This window comes from Ylistrum balloti, unplaced genomic scaffold, assembly GCF_031769215.1.
Source record: "Ylistrum balloti isolate Yb309-2 unplaced genomic scaffold, AGI_CSIRO_Ybal_v1 Utg370010, whole genome shotgun sequence".
Taxonomy (NCBI): domain Eukaryota; kingdom Metazoa; phylum Mollusca; class Bivalvia; order Pectinida; family Pectinidae; genus Ylistrum; species Ylistrum balloti.
In genome coordinates this window covers 729,511-749,898 of record NW_026782083.1, presented here as the reverse complement: position 1 = coordinate 749,898, position 20,388 = coordinate 729,511, and the positions used below count along the sequence as shown (strand labels likewise).

The 20,388-nt window shown below is 35.6% G+C and overlaps 1 protein-coding gene across 1 annotated transcript in view; it reads left to right on the top strand.

The window, feature by feature from the left end:
- Positions 1–1,235: 1,235 nt before the first annotated feature.
- Positions 1,236–20,388, top strand: part of LOC132548392 (rho family-interacting cell polarization regulator 2-like) — a 95,720-nt gene continuing 76,567 nt past the window's right edge. The window contains exons 1-2 of the mRNA XM_060212254.1: positions 1,236–2,094; positions 2,637–3,045. Of these exons, the coding sequence (XP_060068237.1) occupies positions 2,949–3,045 (97 nt within the window). The 5' untranslated portion in view covers positions 1,236–2,094; positions 2,637–2,948. The remainder of the gene's footprint in view (positions 2,095–2,636; positions 3,046–20,388) is intronic.

Sequence of the window (20,388 nt, the reverse complement as noted above, 5' to 3'; positions counted from 1 at the left end):
TTTTATCTGTTTTCATATCGGAGTTTTATGCTAATTTTCTGTGTGATTGTTTTTGTAGTTATATAAAATCTTGTGAAATATTTGTTTGATTCAGTATGTGTTATATACAGGTAACCAAGATAAAAACAACATTGAGATAACAGTTCTGGATTTTATACATCTTGAAATATATTTTAGGAGGTATGCAGGGATGTGTTGAGCAGATCTAGGGGATGACAAGGATTGGTGGTATTGAAAGTGTTTTTTACAATTGCAGATTGCAGAGTAGGTTTTCCTTGGCCAAAATCACATATCCTATCTAAGAAAATAGATAAAAACCTGTCAAAACATCCTCCTCCTACATTAGAAAGACTAGAGGGCTGTAGTTTGTATATCACAGTCTTGGCGGAGAGCTAGTTTGTAATTTTACAAGGAACACTTTGTCTGACATTAAGGAAACAAAAATCAGGATGAACATGTTGATTTGATAGAACATTAGACATATCTATATTTTTACCATTGGCTCCAGTTTTGAATTGCTACTCTATGAGCAGAGAGTTCCAAATTTTAACTTTCAGAATTGAAGAGCATGCTGTTATGAAGTTGTTTTAAGACAGTACATTATAGAGGTGTTAGATATTTTGATAGACTGTAAGATGGAATAGTAGCTATAATATGGAGGCCTGTGATATTTAGATTACTAATGCATAAAAGACCGCCAGTGAATCAAGTTACTAAATGATATATTTTCTCAATTTTGAAGTTGTATTTTCTACATTTTTTTCTTTCATTATTCATCAGTTATCATTTGACATTTTTCTATATACATGAATGGAATGAGATATTCTATTAATATATTTTGTTGGATTCTAAAAACTAAGGATTCTTGTTTCAGTTTACTGTTACAATCTTCACAGGTCTTTGCAATGATGTTAAGAACGTGTTTTAACATAGTTTCCCCCTTTTGTTATGTAAGTTCCTCTGTGATATGTATCGAGACACTCATATGATAGTAATAAGGAAAAGAAAAAAAAATATTCTCTGACAAGTTTACTTTTACATCATTTATTGGCAGATCAGATAACTATTTTATCTAATATTAGATGGTAAATACAAAGCTATCTGGGCCCACTATCGACTCAGGGACGTCTGCCAAGATGGAGGTACCTTGAGTGATGATTTCTTTGGAAAAAAGAGACATCAGCGAATGGCGATCAAGCAGGCAGGGATACTTCCCAGCCACTGTATCTCAGGGACTCCCAGACAATGCTGCACCTCTCCAGTACTGAGAGGTGTATCTATAAGCATGTGGCAGGAATGATCATAATCATGATGTAGCCAGTTATGTCTGTGTAGGTGGGGAAAGACATTACTGGGAAGAAGAGACTCCGAGGGCAGAGTCTTGAGGGCAGAGTCTCGATAATGTTTCAACAATAGTGCAATTACAGACTGATCTAGGTCCTTTCTGAAACCTGGTCGTATAATGTGATAGAACTCTCCCTCTTGCTCAATCTGTACAGGTATACATACCTGCGGATATTGTACAGATGGAAATCATTACTGGAAGCATACTGTGTTAAGAGTACATGTGTCAAAATTGTGTCGTTTTTTTGCCAACAAATGCTCACTAGCACTGGAGCAGTGATACATTAGGTCTGCTATATATACCCAAGGAATCGGCACTCTGCACCGTTTTAACAAACTTATTGGTTACTTCTCAAATCTCTGTGCACATTTCACCAATACGGGAACCGTAAATCAGTTTTGATGTGACATCGCTCTACAGATACTGGTGGTACATGGGAGAAAGCAACATTAGTATTGCATAATGGGAATTCCCCAGGATTTTGTACTAATGAATTTCAAAATTTATCATAATATAGCAAGTTTTACATCATTCTGAGTTAAGGTGGTTTCTTTAATGGAATAATAGTAATGCATTACAGTAATTGACAATGTGATGAAATGATGGTGTATTGTCAAGTTTCCATCAGCGATTTACACTGGAAGTGTTTTTATGTTTGTCTAACATCACTGAGTGCAGAAATCTGTACAACTCATTTTCTTCATGTGTCTGACGTAACTGGAATAATACCAGAACAGATTGGTGAACAGGTGATGTAGAGTGAGCTATTGTATTTAATGAACACATATGGTCTAAACAGGATTTTATTGTGCGACTCCACCAATTATGACAAAATCTTTAGACATTTTTTATTTGTGTCAATATTTGCTGGAATTTTAAGTTGAGAAGCTGCGACTGTGGAAATCTGATTTTTATTGTCAGCTGGGCTGTGCCAGAGGTAGTGTTGGGATACGTTGTCATGTCTACTGTACATTAGATATTGAGAGCCATTCTCACATATATGTTGCGTAGGATCTGCTCCAAGCGATATGGAATTTGTATAATGCAGAAGAATGAGTAAACAGTATGATACTCCATCAGTATCTGGGTTACTGTCATTGTAATGATATATATCAGATTTATCACTGTTATCTTTTTGTACAGCCCAGTACCCTCATATAGATACTGTATATAGATATCTTATCAGCCAACTATTGTCACACTATTGTTTCACTTTCCTCAATTTCAGCTGATGTGATTTAAAACATTTAGGGTATATAGAGAAGTGCTTGAAATAATGACTTTGTTACAGAAAAGGGAATTACTCTCCAATGACCTATACTAGTTGGGGACCTTGAGGAACCATGCTATCTGTGGCACAAGTAGTGACTAGTGTGGTTTACTTGTACTTTGAAGAAATTACCTGTGATTCCGTTCCTAATACAACTTCGATTACTTGGCTCAACGAGATACACACCTGATTTAACCAGTCAGATACCTGATACAAAGTTGGATACTTTGTAGGAAAATGTGTTACTGACTCAATGTGTTGGATGTATTACCACTAATTTGTATTTTGATTGGTAACTAAATGTTCTGAAGGAAAGAAAATCATCGCAGAAAAATGTCGAAAAAACTAAAGCAGTTGTCAAACCATTGGAAGGAATGTGTTCCTACAGAGTACACTGTTACCCCTGTTGTGGAAATCCTCGGCCCCAGAGGTAGGACATCTTATCTCTTCTTACACCCTATAACTGTAATATTTTATAATTGTATGAATAATACAAATGACTACATTATTTACACCTGTTTAATTGGTTTTTGTTATATTACATTGATTAAATATTTTCAATGGAGATATTATTCCTGGTTTCAATAGTTGACCAGCTGAGTAGTTTTATTAGAGTCCTGTCAAATCATAATCTTTTGTGGGAGTTTCATTTTCGAGGATTTTACATGTTTCACCAAATGAATTGTTTCAAATAAAACACAAAATTTGATGATTTCACAGTTTCTCATTAAACTCACATCGAAGGACAGAAGTTGTTGGTTCAAATCTGTTATCTTACCCATTACATTTGTGATTTCATGTTGTATTAACTAGCAAAAGAAGTAGCTTGAACCCTTGGTAAAGTGATACCTTAATACAGAATGCAGTATCTAACATCTTTGAAAGAAGCTTTGACCATACATTATTAACACTTTAGAGGTTTGGATGTAGGGGTGAGGGTTTTGATCCTGTGTACAGTCCAATAGATTACAGCACTGTAATTTGTGTCATTATACTCTTATAAAGTCAACTGTAACTTATTGTACAAACACTGAATATGGGTATATTTTTATAAACTTCATTACTGAGAGACATATTTACACTACATCATAGGACCAAGAGTGACCCAGTCTCTAGAATAATTACATCAGGTCTAAAATTGAGTGTTATAAGTGTAATCCACGGGAAGGGGAGATAAACAAGTAGAAAAATAGGGCTGGTAGCCAGTCTAAGTAGAACCAATAGTTCAAAAGAATTTCTGACCTAAGATTTTTTCTCCTCAATATTAATGTTAATAATGGAGTATGACATCTCAGAACGTAGAACAAATGATGAATTAGAACACTAGGTCAAAGAGTTGTTCCAGAATCTAAATTTATGTCCTACGCTATCAATTGACCTTTAATACAAACTCAAACTGATTGATAAAGATATCACACATATACAGGTGTGGCCACTGATGTAATTATCACACATACACAAATGTGGCCAGTTGTGTAGAGATCACACATATACAAGTGTGGCCACTGATGTAGAGATCACAAATATACAAGTGTGGCCAGTTGTGTAGAGATCACACATATACAAGTGTGGCCACAGATGTAATTATCACACATACACAAATGTGGCCAGTTGTGTAGAGATCACACATATACAAGTGTGGCCACTGATGTAGAGATCACAAATATACAAGTGTGGCCAGTTGTGTAGAGATCACACATATACAAGTGTGGCCAGTGATGTAGAAATCACACATACACAAGTGTGGCCACTGATGTAGAGATCACATATATACAAGTGTGGCCAGTGATGTAGAGATCACACATAAACAAGTGTGGCCACTGATGTAGAGATCACACATATACAAGAGTGGTCACTGATGTAGAGATCACACATATACAAATGTGGCCAGTGATGTAGAGATCACACATATACAAGTGTGGCCAGTGATGTAGAGATCACACATATACAAGTGTGGCCAGTGATGTAGAGATCACACATATACAAATGTGGCCAGTGATGTAGAGATCACACATATACAAGTGTGGCCAGTGATGTAGAGATCACACATATACAAATGTGGCCAGTGGCCACTGATTTAGAGATCACACATATACAAATGTGGCCAGTGATGTAGAGATCACACATATACAAGTGTGGCCACTGATTTAGAGATCACACATATACAAATGTGGCCAGTGATTTAGAGATCACACATATACAAGTGTGGCCACTGATGTAGAGATCACACATACACAAGTGTGGCCACTGATGTAGAGATCACACATATACAAATGTGGCCAGTGATGTAGAGATCACACATACACAAGTGTGGCCATAGATGAAGAGATCACACATACACAAGTGTGGCCACTGATGTAGAGATCACACATATACAAATGTGGCCAGTGATGTAGAGATCACACATATACAAATGTGGCCAGTGATGTAGAGATCACACATATACAAATGTGGCCAGTGATGTAGAGATCACACATATACAAGTGTGGCCAGTGATGTAGAGATCACACATATACAAGTGTGGCCACTGATGTAGAGATCACACATATACAAATGTGGCCAGTGATGTAGAGATCACACATATACAAGTGTGGCCAGTGATGTAGAGATCACACATATACAAGTGTGGCCAGTGATGTAGAGATCACACATATACAAGTGTGGCCAGTGATGTAGAGATCACACATACACAAGTGTGGCCATAGATGAAGAGATCACACATACACAAGTGTGGCCACTGATGTAGAGATCACATATATACAAATGTGGCCAATGATGTAGAGATCACACATATACAAATGTGGCCAGTGATGTAGAGATCACACATATACAAATGTGGCCAGTGATGTAGAGATCACACATATACAAGTGTGGCCAGTGATGTAGAGATCACACATATACAAATGTGGCCAGTGATGTAGAGATCACACATATACAAGTGTGGCCAGTGATGTAGAGATCACACATATACAAGTGTGGCCACTGATGTAGAGATCACACATATACAAATGTGGCCAGTGATTTAGAGATCACACATATACAAGTGTGGCCACTGATGTAGAGATCACACATATACAAGTGTGGCCAGTGATGTAGAGATCACACATATACAAGTGTGGCCAGTGATGTAGATATCACACATATACAAGTGTGGCCACTGATGTAGAGATCACACATACACAAGTGTGGCCATAGATGAAGAGATCACACATACACAAGTGTGGCCACTGATGTAGAGATCACACATATACAAGTGTGGCCACTGATGTAGAGATCACACATATACAAATGTGGCCAATGATGTAGAGATCACACATATACAAATGTGGCCACTGATGTAGAGATCACACATATACAAATGTGGCCAGTGATGTAGAGATCACACATATACAAATGTGGCCAGTGATGTAGAGATCACACATATACAAGTGTGCCAGTGATGTAGAGATCACACATATACAAGTGTGCCAGTGATGTAGAGATCACACATATACAAATGTGGCCAATGGCCATTAAAGAGGCGTGTGTAAAAGTGTTGAAGTTTTTAAAGAATATTCCATTGCTGTAATCACTTTTCATTTTCATCACAAATTAAATTTCCATGGCTTTATAACTTTTTTTTTAATTTGATGTTTGCTTTGTTCGCTAGAAATTGGGTTTCTGCCTACAATTTCATGGTGAGAGTGTTTTTTGGTGCCTAATTACTGAAAGGCTGTGGAAAATCAATGAGGAAGCTTAACTTTGTGCCATCTCCAGTCGACAATCAATGAAATTACCATACATGGTAGAACATTCTACTTACAAAGTCACACTTTTTTCAGAAATGAATTGAAATTGTCATCTTAGATCAAATCAAAATGCCTGAAGGTGGATAATGAGCATACGGCCATCCCATCTGTTTTGTGTAGAAGGGTGATGATGGTACAGGGAAGTAATTTAATCACAATTTACAAATTAATACTGATTTCTGGTGTCTACTTACACTTCAGTGATACTACCATAGCAAATTAATAAAACAACAATCTTGTGGTCTGAATTTTTCACAGTTTTTACTCTGAATAACTCTATGGCATTACTGTACAGCTACACATGAATGTGTTTCAGTAGAAATGTGATGGCAACACACTGAGCTGTCATAATGTGACTATGATGTAAATATGATATGAAATGTGATGTGAATGTGATAGGAGTGTGGTGTGAATAAGATAGGAGTATGATGTGAATAAGATAGGAATGTGATGTGAATAAGATTTGAAAGAGATGTGAATAAAATTGGAATGTGATGTGAATAAGATTGATATGAGATGTGAATAGGATTGATATGAGATGTGAATAAGATTGATATGAGATGTGAATAAGCTTTGAATGTGATGTGAATAAGATTGGAATGTGATGTGAATAGGGTTGGAATGTGATGTGAATAAGATAGGAATGTGATGTGAATAAGATTGATATGAGATGTGAATAAGATTGGAATGTGATGTGAATAAGATTGGAATGTGATGTGAATAGGATTGGAATGTGATGTGCATCAGTTGAGTTTTATGGTTATAGTGGACCATTTCTGAAAACTCTGCTGAACAAACATGTTTTGTTGCAATCTTATACCTAAATGCAGCCATTTGATGATACTGTTGTTTTGATAATTTTCATTTCAAATTCCTTCTATCTGCACATAGACATTATACTTCTAGCTACATAGAAAAGACATTTTGTTTTAGTTATCATCATGCACTTGGCAGAATCTCAGTGAAAGTGGTTAAAAAGTGAAAAGAAGATTTGAGAATATTTTCTGCACATATGAATGTACAAACCTGTCTGTTGGTCCCTAAAGATAAGTCTGTTTTACTGTTATTTACTCCTGATTGTTATACTCTCTATATATATCTATATCTTATATTGTTAAAATAGGCTCATTACACTCCCTGGAAGCTTGTCTTTATTCCTGTGATGCCTAGAGACCAGAAACTCTCCACAGGCATTGGTATTTTTATGTATCAGTCAGATTCTTACAATCATTATTGATATAACTTCACACTGTTATACTGTCAGTGGTCAAATTACAGATGTCACAGTAATAGCTATGGTCTCATTTGATCATATTCAAAACAGGATTCAGTCAATAATTTTTAAATTGCATTGGTATCATTGCCTTCTGACATTTAGGTTTACTGCGTACCTGTCAGACTATCACCACATCTTGTGATGAACATCTGTTACCATAAAGTGTTGCAATTAATTTTGATGTGAATATCTTTCTGGAATATCTATCTGAGGTCTCTCTTCTGTTCTAAAAATAATTACATATAAAACTTAATGTAGTGTTTATCTAAGCATGTTAGTTATTCCACACTCATCTTTTATTAAATGGAAGTATCATTATTCTTTTAGACGTACCCAACTCTATTCTTTGAGATTTCATTGCTAACACATTTTTTATAGTGTTGTTGCTAAGACAAAGTTCCTCAAGTTTTCTGTTACTCTGTCACTATCAAACTGTTCTTGGATTTTCATGACCCTTGTTTTTTTAGTTTTCTATCACTAAATCGCTGTTCTTTGAGATTTCTTTTGCTAAAACATTGTTCTTTGAAGTTTCTGTCGCCAAGACACTGTTCTTTGAAATTTTTGTAACTAAGACATTGTTCTTTGAGATTTTTGTAACTAAGACATTGTTCTTTGAGATTTCAGTTGCTAAGAGATTGTTCTTTAAGGTTATCTGTTGATAAGACATTTTTTCTTTGAGATATATCACCAAGACACTGTTCTTTGTGGTTTTTGTAACTAAGACATTGTTCTTTGAGATTTTTGTAACTAAGACATTGTTCTTAGAGATTTCAGTTGCTAAGACATTGTTCTTTTAGGTTTTCTGTTGATAAGACATTTTTTCTTCGAGATATATCACCAAGACAATGTTCTTTGAGGTTTTTTGTAACTAAGACATTGTTCTTTGAGATTTCAGTTGCTAAGACATTGTTCTTTGAGGTTTTTTGTAACTAAGACATTGTTCTTTGAGATTTCAGTTGCTAAGACATTGTTCTTTGAGGTTTTTTGTTGCTAAGACATTGTTCTTTGAGAAATCTGAAACTTAGGCATTTTTGCTCTTTTGCTAAAACATTGTTCTTTGAAGTTTCTGTCGTCAAGACACTGTTCTTTGAGGTTTTTGTAACTAAGACATTGTTTTTTGAGATTTTTGTAACTAAGACATTGTTCTTTGGGATTTTTGTAACTAAGATATTGTTCATTGGGATTTTTGTAACTAAGACATTGTTCTTTGAGATTTTTGTAACTAAGACATTGTTCTTTGAGATATATCACCAAGACAATGTTCTTTGAGGTTTTTGTAACTAAGACATTGTTCTTTGAGATTTCAGTTGCTAAGACATGGTTCTTTGAGATTTCTGTTGCTAAGACATTGTTCTTTGAGGTTTTTGTAACTAAGACATTGTTCTTTGAGATTTCTGTTGCTAAGATATTGTTCTTTGAGGTTTTCTGTTGCTAAGACATGGTTCTTTGAGATTTCTGTTGCTAAGATATTGTTCTTTTGGCTTTTCTATTGCTTAGGTTTTTTGTATTATAATTTGTTACCAGGGTTATTTTGTTTGTAAATAAGTTTTGTCAGGTTACATTGTTGAGGTAATGGAGTGTTTCTCTTTGCATCACCTTACAAACTGGTTATGATGTTACAGTGGTGATACTAACATTGTCCTGTCGAAGTCATATATAAGAAACTGACAGGATATTTCCCTAATGATGTTGAGAATGCACTTAACAAGGTATGGATATCTCTCTAAGGGATCACACAAATACACGGGAGCTGTGTTCATGAAGATACTGTAATACCAAACTGTACATCAGGGAGACAGCAGGAATGGTACTGGAACAGCTGGTCCAGGGATTACACTACATCACTACAATAGTAAGACAGTTAATGTCTCTGATCTCACCAGCTAAGAAACAAAAGGTGCTACAAAGATGTGACCTATATCTATAATTGTCGCTGTCCCTGAGATTGGGAGTGTTAAACATAAAACTCTGTTTATCTGACAATAAGCTCTAGACAGGTAATCAGATCACTCATATGAATGGTTTTTCAAATAACAAACTAAGGAATTTTTTGCCCTTAAATAAACACAGCCCTTGACCTGGACAGAATTTTCATGTTCATCTCTGGGTTTATTTTAGGAGGTGTACGTATATTATCATGTCAGCTTTAATAATTTGTCCGGATGTACGTATGGCCATTTCGATGAATATATGTACTGAAATACTTTTGTAATAGTTTTTACAAAAATCCAATACAAAAGGTGAGAAAATAGGAGTCCAGGTTATGTAACATTTATATATCCCCTTACCTACAAATGATAGTATTACTTCTTACCCACCATCTCCATTAGAACTTCTCATGATAACTTCTCTGATAATACTGAAAGGTTTGGTCTTGTGTCTTAGTGTATGTTTGTTTAGGGTTTTACCTCTGACAGAAGCTATAGTCATCTAAAGATGTAAGTAAATATACCTATGTAGATCCTATAATCTAGCAGATATAGCAGCTCACAGACTTTGAAGACACAGGAAGATCTTCTTCATCTCAGTCACGGGCCTCTTGGCCACAAGAGAATTGGCAGTAGTAAGGAAGAGGTGATGAGTTCAGGGACATTAGAATCACACACACATTTCTTATTTTCTGTTTGAATACCTGTTGTTTAATAGTTGGGAGAAGTAGCTGGAGAATCACCAGGGGGCAGCACTATCTGTGCTAAAGGTGCTCTGATGCCTCACATCTTCAGATCAATTTGTCTTACTTACAACCACTTGTTGCTCCCTGCCTCAGCTGTATGTTTTCACAGCTTAGAGTAACACCCTGGACTTTATCTAGGTTACTGAAACTTACAAGGTGTCATGTTTATATAATTTATCACATTTAGTGATTAATAAGTTGTAAGATTGAAATTTATGACAAAAAATGTATATAACTATGAGAGAAATGAAAATCTGGTACTTATAATTGATTTATCCATCCATTCAGTCTGATGATTCTGTGGTGTCTATTAAAGAGGAGAGATACCCTGAACAATAGGTCTATGTAATGGGGACTGGGAGGGGGGCTGCCAGGATGCCAGGAGTAACCGGCTAACTGGTATATATATTCCAGAAGAGACCCAACATTAATACATTAATATCTACCCTGTACAGTATACTGACCAAAGGTCAAGCAAGGTTAATTATTTGGAGGGGTCACTTATACTGACCAGTAGTCAAGCTGACTAAGCTATGTACATTACTTTGGGGAGGAGGAGGAGGTGGGGAGACTAATCCCCACTACTCACCACTTGTTCTGACATGGGGGTCTTTCTGACAGTGAGTGAATGTGTATGAGTACATGTGTTCTGGACAAACAGGTGGTAATGGTTTGTTTGTTGATGCAGTGGTAAGTGGGAAGTGATAATATGGACCAGATCTAAGTATGTTCCTGGAGTATCATTCTGATCATCTCCTAATCCTGTGACCTCTATATCATCTCCTTTACTTCTGACCCACTAGAATATCATATCACTGATTATGGACAGAACTAACCCATGCATGGGACATTACATACAGATCTATATGTGATTGATGTTTTTTTCTTTCGTTTAACCCTTTTCAACAGCCAGAGTAATATTTTGTGGGTTAGCAGCTGGTGGTTACATCACTGAACAACGTATGGGAGACCCACTGTATACTTTTCAAAGTAATTGGGGTAAATGTGTCTTGCCAATGGACTAAGCCAGCTAAAGCACAAACAAACAAGCTAAGTAGGCATCACCACATACCTCTGTCTTCACCTGAGGTTTCGGTGAGTGAGTTTTGCTGGTCAGGACAAACTCATTTGTTAATGAGGTTAAGAACTTTAATTTTGTGCTGGTTTTGAATTAGCACTGATCAGTATGACATATTGTAGCACTTGTAACAATTATTTAATTGGTTGATGTCAAACAGGATTTTAGCATACTTAACAGGTTCAGAAACTGAATGGAAGGAAACATCTGTAATTTGTGTTACCTCTTTTGAAAGCACAGGAACATCAAGATTGAATAAAAAAACTTTCCAATTCCATGGAAAGAAAATTAGAAGTTTTCTTTATTTGCAATTTTTTATGACGAACTTGGGCCCAGGGATGGGTTGATAATAACAGGAAAGGTCATTAGTACCCCATACGGTGTTAGTGAGGAGGTAAGTCAGATCAGTGCTTCCTATCACCACTGAATGAGAGAAGAAAATTTCCCAAATTGATGCTATTAAAGACTCATGTCCCTAGTTTTCAAGCTTTCTCCCATATAAATACATTAGGGGTAGAGAATATCCCCAGTTATAAAACACAAGGGGGAACAATTCTCTAAAGATTCTACCATGGAAAATTAAAGTGAGCAATATCTATCGTCACTTATATATAGCAATGTGGTTCCTCTGGCCACTGCTTATATTTGGCCGAGTGACTTCGGACAATTTATTCCCAGCATGCAAGGTATTCTGACTTTTAATTGAATGCTTTCATTTCAAAAAATTGGACAAGACTTTGCCAATAGATACACATGAAAGGTTGGTAGTGATACACCTATTCCTGTGGGTTTCTAAGGAATTACAGATCCTAAAATGTATCATCTAAAACCATGTGTTTTCTTGCTGATTGATAGATGAAGGAAATATTGTTAAATAATTGCTGTATTAATTAGTGAAATGAATTGTTTTGAAAAAAACTAAAGAATTGGTTTATGAAAATTTTGTGTATATCAGCTGATCCTCAGGTTCAGTCTAGTCAGCTTACTGGCCAATTAAAGCGAAATTTGAAATCCTGATGTTTTGGGATAAAAATCCTTTAAAAAATTGGAATTTTATTATTACTGTTTGCAAATGGTAATTCTGAGTCAGTCTTCATATAATGAAAAACTGTAATTTTGTAAATGGTTGGAAGCAAATATTGTGAGCTTGACCATTAAGGAATGTGTACTGGTCAGTTTGAAAGGTTTGTAAACCTTGGATCTATTCAAGTGTTACTTCCATTGAAATCACAATTTCTGTGTCAATTGTAAATTAGTTGTTGATTTTACGGATACAGAACAATAATACAACGGTAAAGAGGCTCACACATATAGGTTTGTGATTGTTGACGTTACACCACCATTAAGATCGATTTGTGGTGTTTGACCGTCAGGTGACCACAAAGGACAAGTATTTGGTGTTAGGGTAAGCTTTTTAAAGCCTGCAAATCATTTCTAGTGATTGGGGTAATCAATAACTAATTCGTTGTTGACAAAGAAGATTTCTTAAGGCAATATAACAGATTTAGAACATGTATAGAGATGTAAGTGGTGTGTTCAAAACCAACGCTGCAACAACATTGTAAGAGAATTTGTAGCTTGATTTGCAAATGAGAATTTAAAAACAGTTTCACAATTAGCTTAAAAGTATTTCTTTTTTTGTACTTGACAATTATAATCTTAGGATTTATTTCTCCTAAATTCCTCCTTGGATTTGGTAAGAAAATTGGCACTGTGGAGGGTACCATCTTCATTTTCAACATTTTGTAATTGATTGCCTTTCTAGTCTTTGGATGTTCCTGAGTTTGTACTGAAATTGTTAAAAAGTTGGAATTCATGGAAGAATGTTCAATGATTAAGATAATGTGAGTGGCATATGAATTAAAATACACAGTTATTGCCCTTTGTTAAAAATTTGTGTCCAATAAAGTTGCTTTGGGGAGCATATCTATCCACTGATATTGTTATCTTTAGGAGTTTTACTTCAGCATTCATTGAATAGCACCAACAGATCACAAACACATACACACAAAAGAGGAAAACATCACACATTCATTTTTTATAATTAGTGGAAAGGATTTATCCAAAAATGTATAAGAATAACTGAAATTTGACATCATCTCTATAATGCAAGCTTCAACATATTTAGAAGTTATTTTATACATATTATTTTTTTCCACATGTAAGTCACCAATTAGGTGGAATTTACCTGACACTAATTGACAAGGTTAAACACCTACAAAGGATGTTATGATGAGATAAGAAGTTCGGGCACCAGAAGAAAAAAACCAAGGCTATGAAAATATTTTTTGGAGAAGATGAGGCACCAGGCGACATGAATATCACAAGGATGGTAGGGGGTATGGAGGCAACAGAAGTAAAAAGGTCTGAGCTACCAACATTTACCATCTGTAACAGAATGTTGATATTTTCTGCAGCCCTATGACCAAAATAAACACAAGAAAGCAGGAATTTGTTTCAATCTGTTTTGCTTTGAAATCTTAAAACCATTTTTAACATACTGTAACCTTACTTCCCAAGCTATAACATTTTATAAGGAAGAAGATTGTCATTGGTCTGACTTTGTAGGGGCACAAAAATACAAAAGATTAATGCTGCTAAATACATGCTGGGGAATTTTACGTAGCAAAATATCTGTAACACAAGCCATTATGTCTAGGTAAGGTTAAAAAAAGATCAGGTCTTCTTTACTGTTTTTCTTTTGATTTCTTTCTCTAGCATAATCATTTGAAGAGGTAAACCATTTTGTAATCACTGAAATTTGAACCGTATGATGTAATTGGTGTGACCTTGATGACTCCATGAAGGTTACGTGTTTTTGGGTGGATTGTATTCAGTTTCTGTTACAGTGCATTATTGTATTTTTAGAATCTGCTGTAGCTCATTTGGTTAGAGATTTGGCCTTTGTAATCACAGGTGAAGATCTGAGATGTGTAGTTTGATGCTCCCTATGGGAGCAATTTGTGTTCTTTGGGAAGCTAAAATACTAACCAATCTATACTGATGTGGTTGTGTCCCTGGACGAGACATTTACCCTGTTGCTTTGGATGACATATGACGGTCCTCTTGTGTATTGTTCAGTGAGTGAACCACCAGCTCCTACAAGGAGACGATGCCCCGAAATGATTCTGGCTGTTCACGGGCAATAAACCCAGCAAATATACCAACCTTATTTTACAGCAGTTGAATGTCTATTGTGTTGTATAAATTGTCAAGCAAAAACCAAATATTCTATAATGTTTAGTGTTACAATGTTTGATAATAAATCTTATTACACTCAGGAAGTTGTCACTGAATGGTATCGTAATGGAGGTGGGGACACAGAATAATAGATTTTTTCCGTCCCATACACTTAACATTATTGAGACAAATACACCTCTTTGAAACATCTCGTGTAAATCTAACGTAGATGTTGATAAAAGTCAGGTAGGCTTACAATATAAGCTGTACCTTGTTGCTGACAGGTGATGAGGACATTACCTGTAAATACCTGAGGTTTATTGTCATATAATTGAAGATAATAAAACAACAATAAAATGTGGTAGAAATAAGACCAAAAAGAAAATAAACTCTTTAAATCCTTGACTGACTGCCTGATTGATTTATTGTAGATATTTTCATACATTTATAGGTGAAAAAATATTGTTGTGTGTCAGGTCACTAGTTAACCAGCTGAGTTGACAAACTATTTATCAATTTTTTTTTGTTCCTTTTATTTTAACTGAGATTTATGAAACACTGAGTCATAAAGACACTTTATTTTAGGAATATCGACTGAATTACAGGTACACTGTAGATTACAGCTTGTTATGATATTAATCATAAGATTATAGATATGAATAATACTGTAGTAATGAGAACAGAGTGATGATCAATATTCGGTATGATGTACTTTGGAGGTAAACTGATTAGCTTTGATCAATACACATATATTTAGCCAAGTTTTGTGTGACTCTGAGTCAATGCCTGTACGCCATCTGTTGATTTGCTCATACTGTTAACTTAGATTTTCACAACAGAGACAGATTGTGCCTCTATTGATAACACATAAACTACTGGTATAAAGGAGAAAATTAACATATTGTGATATCATCAAGTGAGAAAAGTAGAAAAAGAATGTTGCAGTCTTGATGTATAATCAATAACTTTGTGATATCTTTGACGGAGGCTGCTAAGGACCCTGTAGGTAAAGGTGCATTGGGGATACCCACAGGTAAAGGTGTATTGGGAATAACTCCAGGGTCTGTGTTACGGTCTGTGGGACAGTCTCTGTGGGACAGTCTTTGTGACGGTCTGTGGGACAGTCTGTGAGACAGTCTGTGGGACAGTCTATGTGACTGTTTGTGTGACGGTCTGTGGGACAGTCTTTGTGACGGTCTGTGAGACAGTCTGCGTGACGGTCTGTGGGAGTCTGTGGGACAGTCTGTGTGACGGTCTGTGGGAGTCTGTGGGACAGTCTGTGTGAAATGCAACAATTTGAAAAATGGAGTGAAGATATGAGGTTCATATGAAATTGATTTTTGAAACTGAAAGGAGACATAATTGTATCCGTGAAATAGTGGCCTTTTTCTCGTGTTGGTACAATTTTGTTGAAAACTCCAACAACATTTGGAACTTCATGTGCCAGTCATTGTTAGTTTAGTTGTGTTCAGTGGATGTACATAGCTGGATACTCTGTGTAGGTGTTAAGGTAGACTTTTGGTGCATTTAAAGCATACCTCTTTTGTGGTGGTAACATTTTGATGTGAATTATAGTAATCCATGTAGAATTGATTTCCTTTATAACATTGGAAAGACATGCATTTATATGAATGACACCAGCTGTGAGAATCTATCTGAGAAGCAGTGGAATTTAGAAGAATTGCACAAATAATCCTAATTTCATGTAGAGCTTGGTTGAGGAATGTAAATATAAATTTTTATGGTGCATACGATTATCAGAGCATTCTAGTGAAGTCACAAAAATATTTACTGCATATACTCAGGACTTGATGTACACTCAAGTTGTAATATTGAAGTTACACACCTGACTATAAATTACATGTTAATTTACAATCATATAAGAAAGATGCACATGAACATTTAATGCTTCAAGTGTAACGGTCGTAAGTCTGTCATCTTTGTTTGAACATGAAGACGTTATCTTTGAGTAACCATTACTTAAGGGCCCTGTCTACATATTTGTATTAACCTATATACCTTTACTGTCATCCACGTTAACCTATCCAGGTACCCGGCTAAATTGTCAATTGTCAAGGTTTAATTACCCTAACAAATAGCCAGGGGTCTGTACAGTGGTCAGTATAGGCCAGTGTGGTCATTTTCACGGAAGACTTACTCCATTAATGAAAGTGAGATCAGTTTGAAAGTGATTACTTTATGGCTATCATATTTAATTGAATTTCTGGGTCATTAGGGCCATTCTGTCCATCAGTGAAGTTGTTCTGGTACATGTCATCGCTTTGAAGGTAGATAGGTGTGGCAGACAAATTCTCTCTAGTTTTAATTAAATGAAATGACTGCATCGGAAAATTGACTGTTATGATGTGTAGGTTGGATTTTAGCCTCTAACGTAGTGATTCACTCCTGCTGAAATCTTACCATTGAGCTGAGAAAGTGGAAACAGACTGGCCATTAATATACTACTATCATATTCATGTCTACCCTGCAAATGTGAAAGGTGAGGTCAGGAAATTTAATTGTTTAAAGCCCAGCCAAGTCTATCACAAAAGCTGGACAACTTGCATTGATGGAAAACAGTATTCGAGGACATGGTTATCAATTACAGACTAAATACACATCAATATTAAAGTCAACCAGTCGGAACTGTTTGCTTTGTTGTGGGACGCGCCTTATCAGTGTGGCTAGGGATGCTGTGGAAGTGTATACAGGGAAAGCCTTCAAGAATGTACATTTAAATCTTAAAGTGCTCCCCGATAAGTTTTAACTTCTGACAGGCTGTAACAATGTCTCTCTGTGTGAAGAAGGACAGCACTAACACTGTGTACAGAAGATAGATGTTTTCTTTAAACTCTTCTTCATATTTTTAACTTGATCTGTATTTGATACTTGACTTTACCTTTAGTAAACAAGGATTTGTTGTTTCCAAGGCGATACAAGGATTTACCTGCACAATACAAGATTTGGATATAACTATAACAAATGTGTTAACGTGTTCAGTAATCAAACAGAAAGAAATATGATGGACACTAACTACAGAATAAATGTGTTCAAAGGAATACGGAGATCAGTGACCTTCAACCTAGGTCAGAATGTGAGAGGTAAGATTATAACTGTATCTCTGTAATTCTCATCTTGTAGCCTTTGTGTTACACCAACCATTCAGGTATTCTTTGTTTATGCTCCATTTCGACAAAATGGGTTGATCGGTGTTACACTGCTAACAGAAAGTTGATATGTACTCTGATGACTTGTAACAGGAATGGTTTTCCAAAACCTTTACCATATTCCACTAGTGATAAGATCCCAGTCATACATGTACTTATTGTTGTACCGTAAAATTGTGATCAGATGCTATTTCATTGTTATAGTATTGATAATAATGAGTTTGTGACTGAAAAAAAGATTTGGTCTCTGAGCTTATTAAGGAGGAGAACATTTTACTTCAATCCTTATATTCAGGACATTAAGTCAAAGTCATGATGTCGGCTTATTACAGGACATTAAGTCAAAGTCAGGATGTCGGCTTATTACAGGATATTAAGTCAAAGGCAGGATGTCGGCTTATTACAGGACATTAAGTCAAAGTCAGGATGTCAGCTTATTACAGGACATTAAGTCAAAGTCAGGATGTCGGCTTATTACAGGACATTAAGTCAAAGTCAGGATGTCGGCTTATTACAGGACATTAAGTCAAAGTCAGGATGTCGGCTTATTACAGGACATTAAGTCAAAGGCAGGATGTCGGCTTATTACAGGACATTAAGTCAAAGTCAGGAAATGGGCTTATGACAGAACATTAACTCAGTCAGGTGGTTGAATTATCAAAGAACACTACAACTTTGGTGAAGGGGTGGGCTTATTACAAGACAATCAAGCAACAAGTTTTTTATTTCACTGAACTAAGCATTTTATCTAAGGTTGAACTTACTATTTGGCATGAGTCCAAAAGAACCACTCATAAAACATATTTGACAAATTTCTGAGGAGCCTGCATTTTGGAAATCTTTGGAAAAGAAATATATTAAGTCTTGTTAATTGACTGGAGAGACCATATATCTATAATCGCAGTCTTCAGAATACATGTACTAGGTATACAAAGTCTGTTGATACAACTGTTACAAAAAGATAAGAACTTTCCTGGGATAATTACAGAAGACAAGACACAATCATATGTTTATGTTGTTATGTAACTTCAGGTATAAAATATTCATAGCCACTAATGGAGTGTAGTTCATTCACCAGGCTTTAGTTTCTTTCATCAGGATGTTTATAAACATGATCAGTAGATTGAAGAAATAAGGACAGAATGTGTGATGTTGTGTGTATGTCCTTTAGGGTTTGTAGTTGGACTTGGAAAATTGACAGAATTTTGGATACTTAGTAACACTTAAATTATATCATTAAGGGTAGTTTGATGACTCAACTTTTAGTCAAACCTAGATTTTTCTCTCACTTCTTCCTGAGTAACCTCCCCTTACTTTTTCCAATGAAGTTATGCAGGGAAGATACTATAATAGAGCCAGGCCTTGTTCTAGATCTAGTACGGAGGTTGAACTTTTTTTCTTCAAACTTTATAAGTTCCTCATTTTCTTCCTATAAATTTTGTGCAAAATCTTGTTTCTTGAATATCAATGCAGCATGTACACAATATCCACACCCTACGTATATGATCCTGACCATTAAAAGGCTGTGTGTCATTGATAACATTTCCTATTGATAACCTGTCAGACACTTCAGTGGTTTTTATCCCGTCATGCTATGAGATGGAGATTCTTTGAAGATTCAAATTGATTTTCTGTAAGTAGTGACTTTGAAGTCCTCATCATAAAACTGTTCAAGATATGCAGCTATTGTATGTTCAAGCTTCCATGGAAAGACCAAACATTAATTCTAGATTTTTTTTTTGATATTCAACAAAAATCTCTGAACTGACTATTGTAGTATTATAAATGATAAAACAAACCATACCTACCCAACAATAAGTCGATATTTGATAATAAGCCCATTCATGTTCAAATATAGCCGTTCAGTGGCATTACAAACAAAAATTATTTCATGGTCTTAATAAGTCCACCCACATCTATAGGTGTTAAATTGTTTTACCTGCAAAGGCTGTTTCATTGTCCTTTAATAATTTAGCCCATTCATATATATAGCTATTCAATAGCTAGCTTTACTAATAACTGCTGTTTCATTGTCCTGTAATAAGCCCACCCATATCTATAGCTGTTCAGTTGCTTTACCAATGAATACCTGGTTTAGTTATCCTGTAATAAGCCCACCAATATCTGTTGCTGTTAGTACCAACAAATGTTATTTTACCGTCCTGTTATAATTAGCCCATACCTAATTTTTAGTCAGAGCAAATGTTAGGCCCTTGAAATGATTTCTGGACAATTAAAAATTCACCTTTTTACCTTAATATATTAACCAGTGCTCTCTAATCAATGCTTGTTAAAAATTACCAACATGGCACAGTTAAAACTGTTCCTTTGCAAAAGAGAGTTTCTGAAAAGTGGTCCAGTAAGTTTTCAATGGATAGTTCTAAGTAGTGGTTCTGTTTGCAAAAGAAAGTTTTGAAGTGGTCCTTTGCCAAGCTAAACTAAAACAACAAACACTGTTACATGGAATTTGTCATTCTGGTAGAAATTAGCTGTAATTCTATATCACACAACCAGCCCTGGCTCCCACTGGCACATTCCAGGACAGTGTCCTCCTCTATGTTGACACAATAAATGTGGTATCTTTGTTGACGTCCGGGACATGAAACATGA